At 41.9% G+C, this 16161-nt stretch overlaps 1 protein-coding gene across 3 annotated transcripts in view; it reads right to left on the reverse strand.

The window, feature by feature from the left end:
• Positions 1-16161, reverse strand: part of adgrb2 (adhesion G protein-coupled receptor B2) — a 512322-nt gene that overhangs the window by 43073 nt on the left and 453088 nt on the right. For all 3 annotated transcript variants that reach the window (XM_037795561.1, XM_037795560.1, XM_037795559.1), the window contains exons 19-24: positions 12822-12925; positions 12436-12538; positions 11808-11958; positions 9611-9680; positions 6929-6995; positions 1260-1345 (exon numbers count right to left, since the gene is read on the reverse strand). In XM_037795561.1, the coding sequence (XP_037651489.1) occupies positions 1260-1345; positions 6929-6995; positions 9611-9680; positions 11808-11958; positions 12436-12538; positions 12822-12925 (581 nt within the window). The remainder of the gene's footprint in view (positions 1-1259; positions 1346-6928; positions 6996-9610; positions 9681-11807; positions 11959-12435; positions 12539-12821; positions 12926-16161) is intronic.

Consider the following 16161-nt stretch of genomic DNA (forward strand, 5'->3'; position numbering starts at 1 on the left):
GGCTGTGCACGGTGGAGCTTTATCAGGGGTGCAAAAGGAAGAAAAAAGGCTGTTTACTTACAGTTGACTACTCAAATGGAGAGAAACAGTGTGTGTGTGTTCGTGAATATGTGTATATACTGTATACCGCAAGTGGAGAATGATGGGGCCATGCTCGGGCTATGCTACATTAGCGTCCCATCACAGCTCATTGCCTTAGTGCCAGCCACATCCCCACGGCTTCATAAGGAAATACATTACGCTAATGACAGCCTGTCCTGTTAGCGACACGAGCGACTACTGTGTGCGGGAGTGCTTAGATATGTGTGTGTGTGTGCTTCTCAACACACACACACACACTTCTGAGAAATCTGAGAGGGAATAACACCAAGGAGGACTTTGCTTGTAACAAAGCATCTGTTTGTGTGTGTGTGTGTAGGTGGTGTTTGTACACATCAACCGCTTTAATCTCAGTTGCATCAAACGCAAACCAAAGCTAATCAACCCCCCGGAGAGCCAATCTGTAATATTAACCCTTACAGCTATGCACAAATTATCAATTTCAATTTGTGCGAGAGACAGACATTGGAGGAAATGTAATGAGAGAGAGAAAAACAGAGAGAAAAACAATGGAATCAATAGGTATGGAAATGAAAACATGGATTTGGCTGCCGAGAGCTGCGGAGATCTCCACTCATAGGATTAGCGAAGATGATGAAGAGCCGCCGACTGCTTTAATGGAAGTAATATTGTAGATGGATGCGAATGCATGCATGTCTTATATGTGTGCATACATCATGTGTGTGCATGTCTGAAAGGATTTCAATAGTGGATACGATTTCACCCACATAATCCTGGTGTTTACCGTATATAATTAGGCTTCCATCTGCCATTGATTTTCATATCCGCCATCTATATCACATAATACCGGGACGTGAAAGCGATTGTGAAACGCTGATGGATTTCACAGAGCAACAGAACATAGCAGATGTCTTGTCATTTTGTTGCCAAATTGGACCGTATTTTTTTTATTCTTTTTACGGGAAGGCACAGGTGCACAAGTAGATGTGTGTTCAGAGACCCTTGTAAGCAGTTAGCTGCCACGAAAATGTTGTCTCCCTGAGTTGGCGTCTGCCAGAGAGTGAGATTCATTTAACGCAGCAAATTTGTAGTCGCTTTCCCAACAAGAATTGTGCGGATGGATGAGTAAGTGGTGTGTGTTGGTGTCTTTTGTGTGTAGTTGTGTGTGTGTGTGTGAGGTGCAGAGGAAGTTAACTTACCCCGCTCGCTGCTTTTTAGACTTGTCTGAGATGCCGTCTCGAGACATGAGCTTGTTGAACACCACGATTCCGATGAGCATATTGACCTGAGAGAGACAGAGAGGACAGGATTGCTATAATAGATGAGTTTCCAACAGGGATTCAAGTCATGCACTATATAAAACAAAAAAAAAATCTTAATGTTTCAGTTGATTGAGGATGACTTTTTGATTGTCCCACAGGCTCAAGATTGAAAGTGACAGTGCCTTTGCTGTCAGGGCTCCCAGGCTGACTTACTCCTCCTAGAGTAGCTTAAAGCTTATTTCAATAACATCAAAAGCAGACATAGATTTCCTACCACACAGCTAGTTTTGAAAATCCATAATGGCCAAAATGTCTAAAAAGGAAGTGGAACATAATTCCTAAACACTTTACAATAGACCTGCTATGATTAATCGATTAGTTGTCAACAATAAATTAATCGACTATTTTGATAATCGATTAATCGTTGTTTTTTTTTACTCCTCTATGACAGTAAACTGAATATCTTTGAGTTGTGGACAAAAAAAGACATTTAAAACGTCATCTTGGGCTTAGGGAAACACTGATTGACATTTTTCACAATTTTCTCAAATTTTATAGACCGAACAACTAATCGATTAATTGAGAAAATAATTGTAGGATTAAGCGACAATTAAAATAATCTTTAGTTGCAGCCCTACTTTACGCTACAGCTTCCCAACTTTATATGCTTATTTGTGAAGTCATGTTCCTTAAGCTATGCTTTGACACAACAGAGGCACATTTAAATGTTTTTCATTAAGTGAACTCAAATCTAACCAGATTGCAGCATTGTGCCGTACAATAATGCCAGTTTTACACATAATGCCATTTTTTACATAAATTCCATTTACATACAGCAATTATTATCACTCAAGCTTATTTTTCCATTTGTGGTGACTAACTTAAAGGTACAGTGTGTAGGATTTGGTGGCATCTAGTGGTGTGGTTGCAGATTGCAACCAACTGAGTAGCCATCCGCTCACTCCTCCCTTTCCGAGACCGCGGTAACATCCATCTTTACCGTAATAACACAACTTTAGAAGCAACGGAATGAGACAGCGGCTGGCGGTACCACGGTTTTGCACTTCGCGGCTCACGTTACCGCAGTTTCACAAGCGTGTCGGAGAAATACGGTGGCCTTCAGGTAACGTTATATTCCATTTCTGCAAATAGATCCCTCGAAATGTTACATTGTTCCTTTAAAAAAAAACAAAAAAAACAAAAAAACACTTATTGCCTTTCATCCTGGCTTGTCTTACTGATGAAGAGCCAGTAGCTAAGCCTGCCAAACATCTGGCCATAGTGACCCAGTGACAAAGATTCTATTAGGCATACGCACACACAGATCTGAGCCAAGGCTTGCCACATGTAGACCTCTTCCACTCTGAAATCCTGCCCATCTGGGAGATTTCCTATGCCGCCGACATATTCCTCCTAATCCTGATTTCCAACATCCATCTGTACTCTTTCTTCCACCCTTTATGGGTTTCCCTGTAGCGTCTCTGTTTGGTTATTCACCTGCAGCTAGTGTTCTTTGGGATGTCAGTGGTGCGTTAGCAACAAATGACATTCACGCTCTAGTACATACATACCTATACTGTGTATGCAATGCATTCCTATTCTTTATCAAGGTCCTAAACTGAATGTCTGCCTGGATTCCTGCCTTCATCTGTTACACCAAGAGCAGCTTCTGGCTGGGGCGGAAGCATTTTATAGATTCAATACATGGCTGCTGGGAAATCCTAAAGAAAGAGCTGAGTAGTAGAGCAGTTAAAGTCTGACTTTCATGTGGTCAGTTGAATTTCCAGCTTTTGCAGCTTTTGCAGAAGCCGGATTTTTACTTGAATCTTCTTTGCTACATTTACGGTACATCTGGCAGCTTTTGCACTTTGCTAAAAACTCTCTCTCTCTCTCTCTGATCTCCTTCCCTCCTGTGTGTGTGTGTGCTGCCGCTGACAACTACCTACGATGTGCCAGATTGTGAGTGCACTATTGTCATGCCAGTCATGTCTGGCCCCAGCTCTGTGAGTCAGCATCATCCTGCTCTGCTATTTGCCCAGGGCCGGGTTCATTAATTAGAGAAGAGTCCTGTGGGAAGGTCTGTGTTTCTCTGCCCGACGCCCCCACTCTCATTACAGATGTTTGTTAGAGCGGGGCCCCGGCAACAACACCAGGGGGCCGGGGACTATTACAGTATATAGCAGCTGGGGTGTGGAGTGTACATCGACATTGGGGAGGTAGAAACGGTGGAAAGAGTTGGCAACATTCCAAGGAACACCAGACACTGACGCACAACGTAGGAGGATAACTCTGCTTCGATTTTACACGATGACTGGAACCATTGAGACACCCCCAATGCAGAACCATTCTTTTATCAAATGTTAGTTTTACTATTATAAATGTATGTACAATGGATTTCTTTAGATAAAGCACCACCTTTGTGTGTACTTTTTTACAGAATTGTGAGTGTGAATTGTATACAAAGATGGACTACATGACAACTCCCAAAAGGTGAAGCCAAAACATCTTGATCGCCCCCTGGTGGCTGGCTGCAGTATAGGTCATAAACCCTGCCCCCCTCCATGTTAGTACAGGCCAAATCCATTTTTCCCCAAAGATAGTTTCTGTCATTTAAGGTACTTCTTATTACGCTGATTTATGTTCAAGTGTTCATTTTTCTGATAAGTTTGGTTTTAATTAGTTATTTGATGCTATAAAAAAGGGGGTGAGACGTCATGATTGACAGCTGTGATTGACAGCTGCTCTGTGTGAAGTAGCCGCGGAGCCGGAGGCTCGGGAATTGTACGAGAGATGAGTTGTGACTTTAACTTTCCATAACCGTCACGAGTCTGTGTAATAGAATGTGTCAATTTGATCATAAATGTAGTTATAGAGATATTATGGTTAGCTGTTGTGTCTTTCTAACCAAACAGCTACCGTGGTGCTAACGTAGCAGCTAGGTGGCTCAAGCTAGCAAGCTACAGCCGTGCTAGACTTATGATTGGCTGGGGCGGGACCTCGATACCGCGGCTCTACCGCCCAATCACAACTGCGCAGACTCTGGCTCCAAACGACGTCAAAATCTCAAGATGGCAGCCCGACGTATCCGCGGTATTTTGGCTTCACTTTTGTACAGTAGGAGGAAGTAGAGACGTGTCGTCCATCTGTATGTTACACAGTTTATGGTGTGAATGTGCAGGTGGTGGTTTGTGTGTGTTTTCTGGTTATGTAACCTTTAAATTATAGCAGTATTGGAAGCCACTACATTAACATAATCATGAATATTCAGCACTATATAATCCCGTACCCCCTCCCGTGTCCCAAACTGTCAAACTGACACTCTCTCGTCAGGAATTTACTTGCATATCACTCTGCACACCTGTGACGCTGCCTGATCCATATTTCCTCTCTGACACGTACTATACAGTGGGTGTGCAAGCAACAAGGAGAGAAAATCCTAATGCATGAGCAGAAACAGCAGCAGCAATTACCAAACTAAAGTTTAGTACCCCATCCAGACTTATTAAGCTTAGTGGTGGAAATATCCGCCCAGGGATTCATTTAGGAGAAATTAGCTAATCCTTGAAGCAGCCACATACAGCAGCAGCACACAACAACAGATGATTAAAAACACCACTGAGATGCAATCAATGTACGGCTGCGGAACAATATAAAGCTATATTTTCTCGTACTGTAAATATCTGTTTTATACCAATTGGCAAAAGCAAACAAAGCACACATTATTATGATTACGATGCACACTGTGAGTCACATATTCATGTCGGAGAAGAAGTTTTTTAAAAACAAATTTAGCCTTAAATGCATCGGGGTACAGTGACTCATACTTTGGAAGTCCACATTAGAGTGAGAGATTTGGCTGCCGGGCAAGAATTCAGTCCGGGCATGTGTTGCATTGCCGGGAAGCTCTTGTCTGATGGAATATATCATTTAGTTTTTTCTGCGCTGACATTTTTAAACTCAAGGATCAAAGCATTCATCTCATCATTTTGTCGTGGACACCCCGGGTGCGTATGCTCACATGTGTATGGGGGGTGGGAGGGAAGGGAGAAGGGAGAGGGGAAAATCCTCAGAGGTCAGCTGCTTTAAAGCTCTCGGCTCTCGAGTCTAAAAGTCGTTTCACACCAAAAACGAATTTTCGTCTGAAAAATGTGCACGGAAATTTATTAAAAAAACGATTTTGTGGCTTCTTATGAATGCGGGGGAAAAAAATATTGGGATGGAACCTCGATTTCAGCGGATTTCCGTCTTGCGGAAATACATGTTTTAATCAATGAAATCCTTTCCAAACTGATTGCCATCATTCTGCACAATAATTAGCCATGTGCTTCTGTTTGTTGCACGGAGAGTGTGTACAGCACGTACTTTGTAAGATCAGCTGCAGAATGTGCTAAAAGTAAAAAAAAAAGTATGTGATTTGGAACGTAGCCAATATATGCCTTGAGATCACCCAACAGCTGAGATACGATGAAAATAATGATGTAGCTGATACGCACATGCAATGTTATATGTTGGTCATGGAATAGGGCTAGTCACAACAGCTAGTGTTTGCATCAAATACGGGGTCCGATTAGTTTATGTATTGTGTAGTTAACGTTATCCAATCCAATCCAATCCAATCCAATCCAAATGTATTAATAAAGCACATTTAAAAACAACAAAAGTTGACCAAAGTGCTGTACAATTATACATAAAAAACATAAAAACAACACAGTAAAACACTAAGACCAACTTAAAACCAACAGGACATTAAAATAATAAAAGCGTTAAGACCAATAGCAAAGGAAAAAGGATTAAAATAGTCAACTCTCATGCCGAGACAAAAGCCAAGGAATAAAAGTGCGTTTGGAGGTTTGATTTAAAAACAGGCAGTGTGGGGGACAGCCGAACACGTGGAGGCAGAGCGTTCCAGAGCCTTGGAGCTAAAACTGCAAAGGCTCGGTCACCCCTGAGCTTCAACATCGACCTCGGGACAGTCAGAAGCAACTGGTCAGTTGATCTTAGTGTCCTTGATAAAAGATGAGGTTTTAAAAGATCAGAGAGATAGCTCGGAGCTTGCCCATTTAATGATTTATATGTTAATAATAAAATCTTAAAATCAATCCTAAAATGCACAGGGAGCCAGTGAAGTGAAGCCAGAATCGGGGTGATGTGCTCATGTTTACGTGTACCAGTTAAAAGACGAGCTGCCGCGTTCTGAACGAGCTGCAGGCGAGACAACGAGGTTTGGCTAACACCAACATAAAGTGAATTACAATAATCAAGACGTGTGGTGATAAAAACATGCATTACCTTTTTAAAATCATTAAAAGATAAAAAGATAAAAAGGACTTAACCCTGTATTAGACATTCTCTGGCTGGACTGTAGTGGACACGGCTATATTTAGGAGGAAACTGATTGAGCCTCATTGACGAAAATGGAACACAGCAACGCAGATAATTCACAGAGGAACCAGTGTGCATAGTTATGCAGAAAATTTGTGGATTTTCCGTATTCCCACACCTCATTTTTCACACAGCACTTTTGAGAAATGGCTTTAACTTTGGAAAATATTTGTAGAATTATGCAATGTGACCAGTGAGAGAGGGAACATGTTGGACACACTCACCAATACGATGACAGCAGCAGGTCCAACGAAGGCATAAAGCAGACCGCCCTCCAAGGACAACCAACAACTAGAGAAAAACAGAGAGGCGTTTAAAGCACAAAAATCACAAAACTACTGGTGTATAAAATATCACTTCACCACATTCAGGTCTCACATTTCACTTGCTGTGGCTGTCAAGCACTTCACCACAACAAGCACACAACCAATTAAGGATCTTACAATTCCTAAGTGAGGGATAAAGCAGTCATTTCTATGGCTGGGTCGTAAGTGCTTCTTTCTGTAAATACTGCCCTCAGTGCTGAGCGAATTTATTATGTACATTACCTAAAACATATCCGCCAACTGTAAATGCTCTTGTGAAATTTCATTTTGGTGAGAAAGCTAATGAGACTTAATGAGTGTAAATGTGTCCTCCAGTGATGTCATGAGAGCATAGAGAAACCCCGCCGTTGTCTTAATTGCAGCTCAATAAAGAGAAAGATGAAAAACACACGGCCCAAAAGCTAACATACAGTCCTTGTATTAATGAGACGTTGAGTAAAGTAAGAGAGAACAAAGTTGTAAACATCTTTTAAAGATGCGTTTTCATTGAATCAATTACCCCATTGACTGGGTAACAGAGCTTTTTCTTGTTTAACGGTGAGCCCAACAGTAATTGTCAATAATAGTGCTTTTTTTAAATGTTCTGCTCCGATGTAAACAAAACATCCAAAACAAGCTTTGCATACGCCACATGGTTGTCTCCTCAATGAGATTAATGTATTTTAAAGTAAAAAGGTCTCAAGCTTCTTACTGGAGTGACGGAGTCCCAAATAAACACAACATTTTCTGCCTAATTTAGAAGGAGAAGGAGATTTCTGCTTCAGTCCCTGCCTTTCTCGCTGGTTTAAAGTGGCTCAGTTGGAAAAAAAGTGATGTCACATATTTCACGTGTATCATGGTTTAGCATCATTTGAATACAAAAAGTGTATGTTATCCCAGCAGTTCGGAGGAGGCAGATTAGCTTGAAGGCACGGTTGCACTTGCGCAAAATTAACATTCGCCCTCCATTCACTTCCGTTCTTATGGGAGCAAAGGGGCGGAAAAACATTCGCTTCCAGTGGGGATGCATCTTCGCATTTGCATGGAGTTCAACTTTGGTCGGAGCTGGCCCTTACCAATTTGGTGCCCTAGGCCAGATTTCAGCTGGTGCCCCTTGCCCATCGCTGCTTTTGATTCTTTTACTGGTTTAAAGTGGCTCAGTTGGAAAAAGGTGATTTTTTTACAACCCAATTCCACCACCAATCATTGTGTTCATACACTTTATGTCTTTGAGATTAATCTATGCAGATCACACTTGAAAGATAAATTGTATGTCTCAAAATGATGTAGGTTATTCCCCAAACACCTGGATACGCTTTCCAACTTTCCCTAGTGAATTTCAGGTTGGAGTAAATTACATTTACTCTGGCTATTTATTAGCTAGTGGGGTGATACGCGGGGTTGATGCTGTGGGCAACCCAGAAAGAGGGGCCTTTTCAATAGGCTACATAGTTATGTTTTTGTGGGCTTTATTGTGATTTTTTGTTTTGAAATAATAGTAATAAAATAGTATTAGTAAAAATAGTAAAGGGCTTTCAATCGATTAAAATATTCAATCGCGATTAATTGCATGATTGTCCAGGATTAATCGTGAGGGAGACTCCTGGGTACCCATAGAACCCATTTTCACATATCTTGAGGTCAGAGGTCAAGGGACCCGCTTTGAAAATGACAATGCCTGTTTTTCCTCGCCAAAATTTAGCGTAAGTTTGCTGCATTATTTATTTAATTCTTCGTGACAAGCTATATGACCTGGTTGATACCAATGGATTCTTTAGTTTCATATGATATCGGTATCTTCGCCCTAGCTTTAAAACTGAGCCCGCTACAACCTCTGAAAGATTACTTGCGTTAAAAAAATGTGTAGCATTAAAACGATTTTGTGTTATCGCGTTAACTTTGACAGCCCTAAGTTATACACTTTGAATTTTCTTTTCCTCCCTCAGTTGGCCCCTATGGATGGATTGCACCCCTAGTGTTCGCCTCTACACCCCCTACCTAGGGCCGGCTCTGACTTTGGTGAACTTCTAGCGTGAATATCGCCTCGGCAGGTGATAGTCACTCGCCTTCATTCGCATATGTGTGACCGTGCCTTAAAGGTGTTTCCCTCCTTTAACTTGGACTGTTCCTTATTTAGTCATGAATTAGTTATTATTATTATCAAATGAGCGACTAAGATGTGTTGTGCATTTCACCAAGTGCATGTTGGGAGAAGTTTCAGTCCCCCTGTGACACAGAATAAGAATAAGCGGCTATAGAAATTGGATGGATAGAGGGATGTTTTGTTGATACAAATATTGTGAGAAATGCATTCAGAGTTTATATATTCAGCTGTTTATAGCAGAGCCTCCACTGAATCGATAAACACCTCTGGTATGTTGTAAAAAAGTAGTATAAAAATACAAATTTATGAGATAGACCTTAGCTGTAAACCTTCAGGGAAAAAGGGGAGGATACAGTGTTTTGCACAGCAAAGGGGAAACGTAGGATATGCTTTGAATGGTTGGGAGTAAGGGCAACGGATGATGCTGTGCTGATATTGAGTGATGATATTCAAATCCAGTTGGTGAAAGTGCGGGGGGTTCGGGAAGTGTTACTCACTAGCTGGCTGTGCCGTAACCTCTCGCTCTGGTGAAACCCACCGACACTGCTACAACGAGGGCTGGAAGACCTGCAGACACGCAGAGGGAGAGAAAGATCAAAAGGCTGAGACAAAGGATAAAAGGAAGGTGAAGCATGTCGGCCAAATAAGATTCTTCAGTGCGAACAACTCCATATGGCTCTTCCCCATTCAAATGCAAAGCAGCCATGCAATAGCCTGTAACGTGTGCATGTGTGATTGAACCTGACTTGATGCTCTGTCAGTGAGCCAAAGTGCGCTGCATGTGCTCCCTGACACACTGGGCTTAGATCCCAGTTCACTGGAAGCTCTGATTTTGCATTTCAGGACACTAACGCTGCCATAGGTGCCCCAGGCATGCAGCATACCTGTGAGTGAGTGACACTATGAATGCGGGCATGTGAGACTATAAAAAGAGAGTTCATAAAATGTGAGTTATAGCCAGGAGAGGTCAATAAGTTATGCATTAATTAGCTAAATCAAGCAGTTTTGGGTGTGTCTGCATGTGTGTGTGTGTGTGTGTGTGTAAATGAGAGGGAAAGAGAGTGAGACTGAGTGTCACTGAGTGTGTGCCAGGAAAAGAAGGAAATATGCCGGGCCCCATAATGAGCTTGGCTCTGAAATATTCAAGTAATTAACAAAGCTGTGATTGTGGCTGCAAATGAAAAGCAATTAGAAAAAGTCACATTAACATTAACAAATAAGATGGTGGGGAGCCAGGCCGGCCCGCTAACCAGAAAAGTTTCAATTAGACAACAACAACATCAATCTGGCGTTTACCGATTTTATAATACGGCAAGCAAACACCTATACGTTACGTTAGACACACTCCACTGTGAATCTTAACACGGATCCAGTCACGCCCTCCCCCCAAATCTCCCATTGCCATGGTAACTGATTTCAATCACATAATTTGGGGTGGAAAATGGAGAAACGGACGCGAGGAGGATAAGCCTCTTTGATTCCCTTTTCACTCTGCTCGACTGTTTCATGCATTTCATGTGCAAGTGTAGCGGATAATTATATACTGTTGCTGCCACTGCACACCTGCACACACACACACACACTGTCAGTATCTCTCTATCTATGACTGTACAACATCTATACATTCTCCCTCCTCTGTATCAGGTAAGGGCATCAGCGACTTGGCAGATTAGACTGGTGGGATCAATATCAAGTGAAATGAGCAGACGGTGTGTGTGTGTGTGTGTGTGTGTGAGCGTGTGGTGGATGGTGTTCAAGGCTGTAGTTGTACTTTTGAAGGCTATCTCAAAGCATCTTGCAAGTGTTATGCAGATGCTATCATGCGTTTTGATTATCCTCGAACATCCCTGGTGCCCTGTTGCATCAGGCTGTCGTACATTGTGAGGACAGGATAATAGAGTGTGAATGGAACAGAGGTGATGAACAGCTGAAAGGAGTGAGATTATCTTTACACTGGACGTATACTGTGACCCCTTGTGAGTGTGTGCAGTATGTGTGTAAAAATTCACGTCTAGCTTTGGCTTTTTTAGGGGATCAAGAGGGCAAATAAAGTATGTATTCAATGAGTTTATATTAGAAACTGCAAAGAATGTCTTTCAGGTAATCGAGTCCTTGAAGCAGCAAATAATAGTAAGAAAAATGGGATATAAGTGAGAATAGCGCATATGAAGGTTACTGATTATATGCAGCCACAACACTTTCAACACTACAACATAATAATGTTACATTTTCATATTTAAAAAAAAAAAAAACCCTGTCTTGCTGCTCTCCATCACAAGTTCGTGTCACACAACAGCGGTTCAATCAGCATCCAATTCATGAAAGCGTCTTCATTTGCTATGCTGAAAATCCTCCAGCACACAAAGACAGCGAATATTTCCAGTAACAGCGACGACGGCAGAAACTTATATAAGCACCTACGTGTTGTAGTGATTGCCACCATCACACTGAATAGTCTCTTTCAAAAAATGCAGAAACTAAAGAATTTCAAGCCATTAACCCGCAACATACTGGCAACACTATAGATGCTGATGCTTATAAATGTTGTGTGCTCTCGTTATTCTCATGCACATACAGGAATGTAAAGTCTTACTGAGTTAATTTTGTCAACATAAAAAGTGACCTTCGAAAGAAAAAGGTTACTAAGGCGTGACTTCATTTATTGCAATTTTCATCATGGAATGAAAGACTCACCCCAGCCGAGGCACAGGAAACGCTTGCGAATGAGTCGTGACCTCATTTTGCCAATGACGGCCAGATAGGACTGCCACGCCTCCGTCAGCACCCAGCAGAAGGACGCCAAGAAGAAGAAGTGCAGGAAGGCGGCAGTCACAGTACAGAGGCCCTAAAGATGGGAGATATAGAGAGATAAAACCGTTGGAGACGTTTTACAAGAAAAGGGTAGTTTTGTGAGAGGTGTCATAATGAATCATCTCTTAGGACTATTCAGCAGAGGAAAGTGAAACCTCCGCAAAATAAAGTGGACAAAGGGAGTCTGATAAAGCACATATTGTTTAGAAGAATAGGAGTTCAACTTGGCTCTGCCTTGTTCCTCATCGTGATCGATACTGACCACTACACTGTGCAGTCTTGCTTAGTCAGAACACTCAGTGCTGGGTGCCAAGCCAGCCTGCCACTTTGAGAACTTCACTATATGAACCTTGTCGACACTCTTGTTTCTCGGCATTATAAAAGGCTCGGTCAAGAGCGCTGTTACTGGAATCATAAATGTGTTGAAAAAAAGAAAAGAAAAAGTTTCCGCGGAAATCCAGCTGCATTGTGTGGGAATAGAATTTCCTCCCGGTGTTTATCTGTGCCTTACCTTGCTGAGCGTTTGAGATTGTCCCACCAAAATCAATAAGTTGGAGGCCAAGATGGAGAGGCAAAAGTTCACCAAGATGATGGATCTCTCCGAACGTATGTACCTACAGAGCAGAGAGCGAGAGAGAGAGAGAGGGGACAGACATATGAGAGAAGTATTAATGACAGATTGACGGACTGAAGAGTAGCTTTTTGGACACTGGACAGAGTCATTAGCTTGATTTCGCCATCTGTCATGTGTGCTACCGAAAACTAATCACCAACCCCCCTGCTGTAGTTGAACCATTTGTTCCTTATTAGGCCTCATTGGAGTTTTGGCACAGCAGAGGACAGACACAAACTGCACTTTTTATGTATTGGTAAGAGTGGAATAGTGTACGTGTTTACCTCCAGAAGGCAGCGTAGATTAGCAGCAGGATGAGCAGAGCGGTGCAGGAGACCCCACAGCCCACCATGAGGGGCACAGAGGGCATGCTGACAGGACCCATGTCCTGAGGAGAGTAAGAAAGAAAGGAAGAGGATGGACAGAGAGGGGAAAATGGATAATTAATAATTACCGCAAGATATTATCCCACAGAATGCTTACTTTTATTATACCCGAAAACACTACATGGGTCATTTTTAGTCACAATGAAACAGCATCCTCAGCTTCTGTCATGTGGCGTACAGTATTTCAAAGGTGAAAAGAAATATGTGGTTGGGGTATAGTTAAATGAGGGATTTAAAAAACGAAAACATTGTAACATTTGACATGAAGAGAAAAGACAGGGGTTTTGATATTAAAACGCATTTTGACAAATAATAAAGCATATACCATGACATAAGTGAACAATTCAACAAATCCTCATACAACGGTTTGTATGATATCTTACAAAAAGTTATTCCTAATTTTTGCGTGCGTTCTCTGCTTAGGTTTAAGCAACAAATCTACTTAGTTAGGTTTAGGAAAAAAATCACGGTCTGGGTTAAAATAACTATGGAAGTGGTGCAACTTAAGTACGGAAGTTACATGACAAATAAATCAACGTTGACTTCTGGTTTCACACGGGACACAAACAGCGGTCTCCTGGGCAAAAGTCCGAAGGTTTATTCACGGACGGACAGACAGACAGACAGACAGACAGACAGACAGATAGATCTGTTTATCGATAGATAGATAGATAGATAGATAGATAGATAGATAGATAGATAGATAGATAGATAGATGGATAGATAGATAGATAGACAGACAGATAAATGGATTAATGTGAGAGAGAGAGTGATAACTGCTTGTAATCAATCCTGTTAGATTCTTCGTCTCTATAGATTAAATTAATTTGTTGTTACAAGTTGTGGGCAAACTTCCTGATCCACGCTTACCTTATCTATTAACTCTTGCACTTCCGTAGTTGTAATATGTTTGGTAGCCCCCTTTTCATTGTACTGTACCTGCTAATTACATGCAATTAGGCATGTTAGATGGAGCTGCATAATTACATATAATTACACTAAGTAGTTCCTATTTGTTAGAAGCATCTTGACCACTTTGCTGTCACCAATGCAACTTTTCCAGCATCACCTACAGACTTTTTTAATTATAATTATAGTTTCGATTTAGACATTCACTCTGAGTCACGAGGATTTGTTCAGGTAGCCAACCAATTGCACAGAATGTACAGTGGGAGCCCGCTGTGCACCTATTTACACCCATTGTATAGTTTCACACGCACAAGGGTAAAAGCACTAGACCATAATACATAATTAAGTGATTTAGGTCATGATGTACAGCAGACGGGGGCTTTGCCTCTCTCCCGAGGTGTGCCTTTGAAAGGGTAAGGAACAGACAAATGAAGCTGCGTGGAGACCATGCACCCCGCCGTGTCCCAAATGGGCTTAATGTTTGGCCCGCTTTAAAGTTCTCAATCACACAATTTACCTCAATTTACCTCCTAGGGTAGCTAGCCTTCCCTTTCATCCCCAAGATTTATCACTGTACACACACTGCACAAGGTGTCTTTTAAAGCAAATAAAGTACATGCTTGCACACAAAGGCACGTCCGGGCAGATGTGCCAAGTAATTGAAAGTCAGTGTTTAAGCTTGCGTGAATGCGTTTGTGTGTGTCTATTCAAGACGAGCCGAAAGGCAGAGGAGGAAAAGCAATAGAGAGGACTTTAGAAAGGAACGCAAACTGAAAAGAAGGAGTAGGAGAGATCTTCAGAGAGAGAGAGATGGAGTGGGATGAGTTAAAGACGACTAAGAGAAAGCATAGAGTAGTAGGAGGAAGAGATGGATTGAGAGAAAAGAGAGTCAAAGCGCCTCTTTTAGTGGTTTCGCCTGGCCCATCAAAGGAAGCCAATTTTCTCCAGAGGAAAAGTGGAATAGGATTGAATACCGATACAGCGCGCACGCACAAAGACACTGGGAGGACTATGGAGGTGAAACATAATCAAAACCGCCTCATAAGAAAGGAGAGACCCACAAAAAAAAAAGAGAAAGAGGGGGGATATGACAAGCATCTGCTTCAGGAAAAAGGAAAAGTCCTAGGAGGTGAGTGGGAGACAACAGAGACTCGGTGTGTTTGATATTATGTAGAGAGGAAGGTCAAAGGATGTGCAGGCATTTGTGGTTTTTCGCGGTCTGACAGATCAAACACGGAGGATGCATGGGGAATGACAAACACAAGCCTTTTGAATTTCCTCGTCTTGTTTCTCTGTCTCTTTTAGTTCGTCTTAAATTAGCCGCTACCAGACGAGTAATGCTATAAATTACACTCTTACTTGTAATTAACCAAATATACATCCACAAATTGTCCCTCAGCTCTTCATTGTGTCAATTTGTTTCAACAGGGTTTTCTTAATTGGTACGGTTAGGTTATGTGATGAGATTAAGCTTTTAATTTCATAACGTGGAAGGAGGCTACAAAGGAGGAAATGAAAAAAAAAAAACAGGAAACGCCCACACAAACACAACACATCAGGCCCTGAGGCTACAGTGTCACACAAATGCCCTGCTCTAAATAGGTGTAGTGATATTATGTCGGAGTTGGAATCGGGTGTGTGGATGTGTTTTGTGTGTGTGTGTGTGTGTGTGTGTGTGTGTGTGTGTGTGTGTGTGTGTGAGAAGAGAGGAAAGCACACACACAGAGAGAGAGAGAGAGAGTACAGATTAGAAAGAGTGTGCTGAGGCTCTGCTGTGTATGGCCAGGCTCCCCTGGGCAGCTTGGCTACCATGTGATGCAGAAGATAGCTATTTTCAGCTCAGGAAGTTTAACCTACTTATCTCCTCTCACTGACACTCCTCCTCCCTCCACTCCTACCTATCCTGCTACCACCCTTCTCCTTCCCTTTCTCTCCCTCTCTCCATGTCTCCCCTTCATCCTCCTCCCTACTTTTTTTTACCTCTTACTCCACAGCAGTGGGTCCATCCAATTCCTCCTCACTACTTATTTTCGATAAACACTTCCATTCCCTTCTCTATTGAAAGGAGATCATGTAGATTTACAGGACTGAGATTACAGAATACCGCACTTGTTTTCAAGTAGTTCTGCAAAATGCATCCTCCGCTTGGATTATAGGAGGACCCGCAATACTATTACAGGCTATGCAAATGCTTTATCCCTAGTAAAATCTTGAATAAAGTCCATTGCATAGTAGTTCTTGTATAATAGTTCTTTAAAAAACTCTTTAGGAAACTTAACAAAAAGGCAAAGTAGGGCTTTTGTCATTGGATGGCCGTGCCCTATGAAGT

The sequence above is a fragment of the Sebastes umbrosus genome, chromosome 15, assembly GCF_015220745.1.
Source record: "Sebastes umbrosus isolate fSebUmb1 chromosome 15, fSebUmb1.pri, whole genome shotgun sequence".
Lineage (NCBI taxonomy): Eukaryota > Metazoa > Chordata > Actinopteri > Perciformes > Sebastidae > Sebastes > Sebastes umbrosus.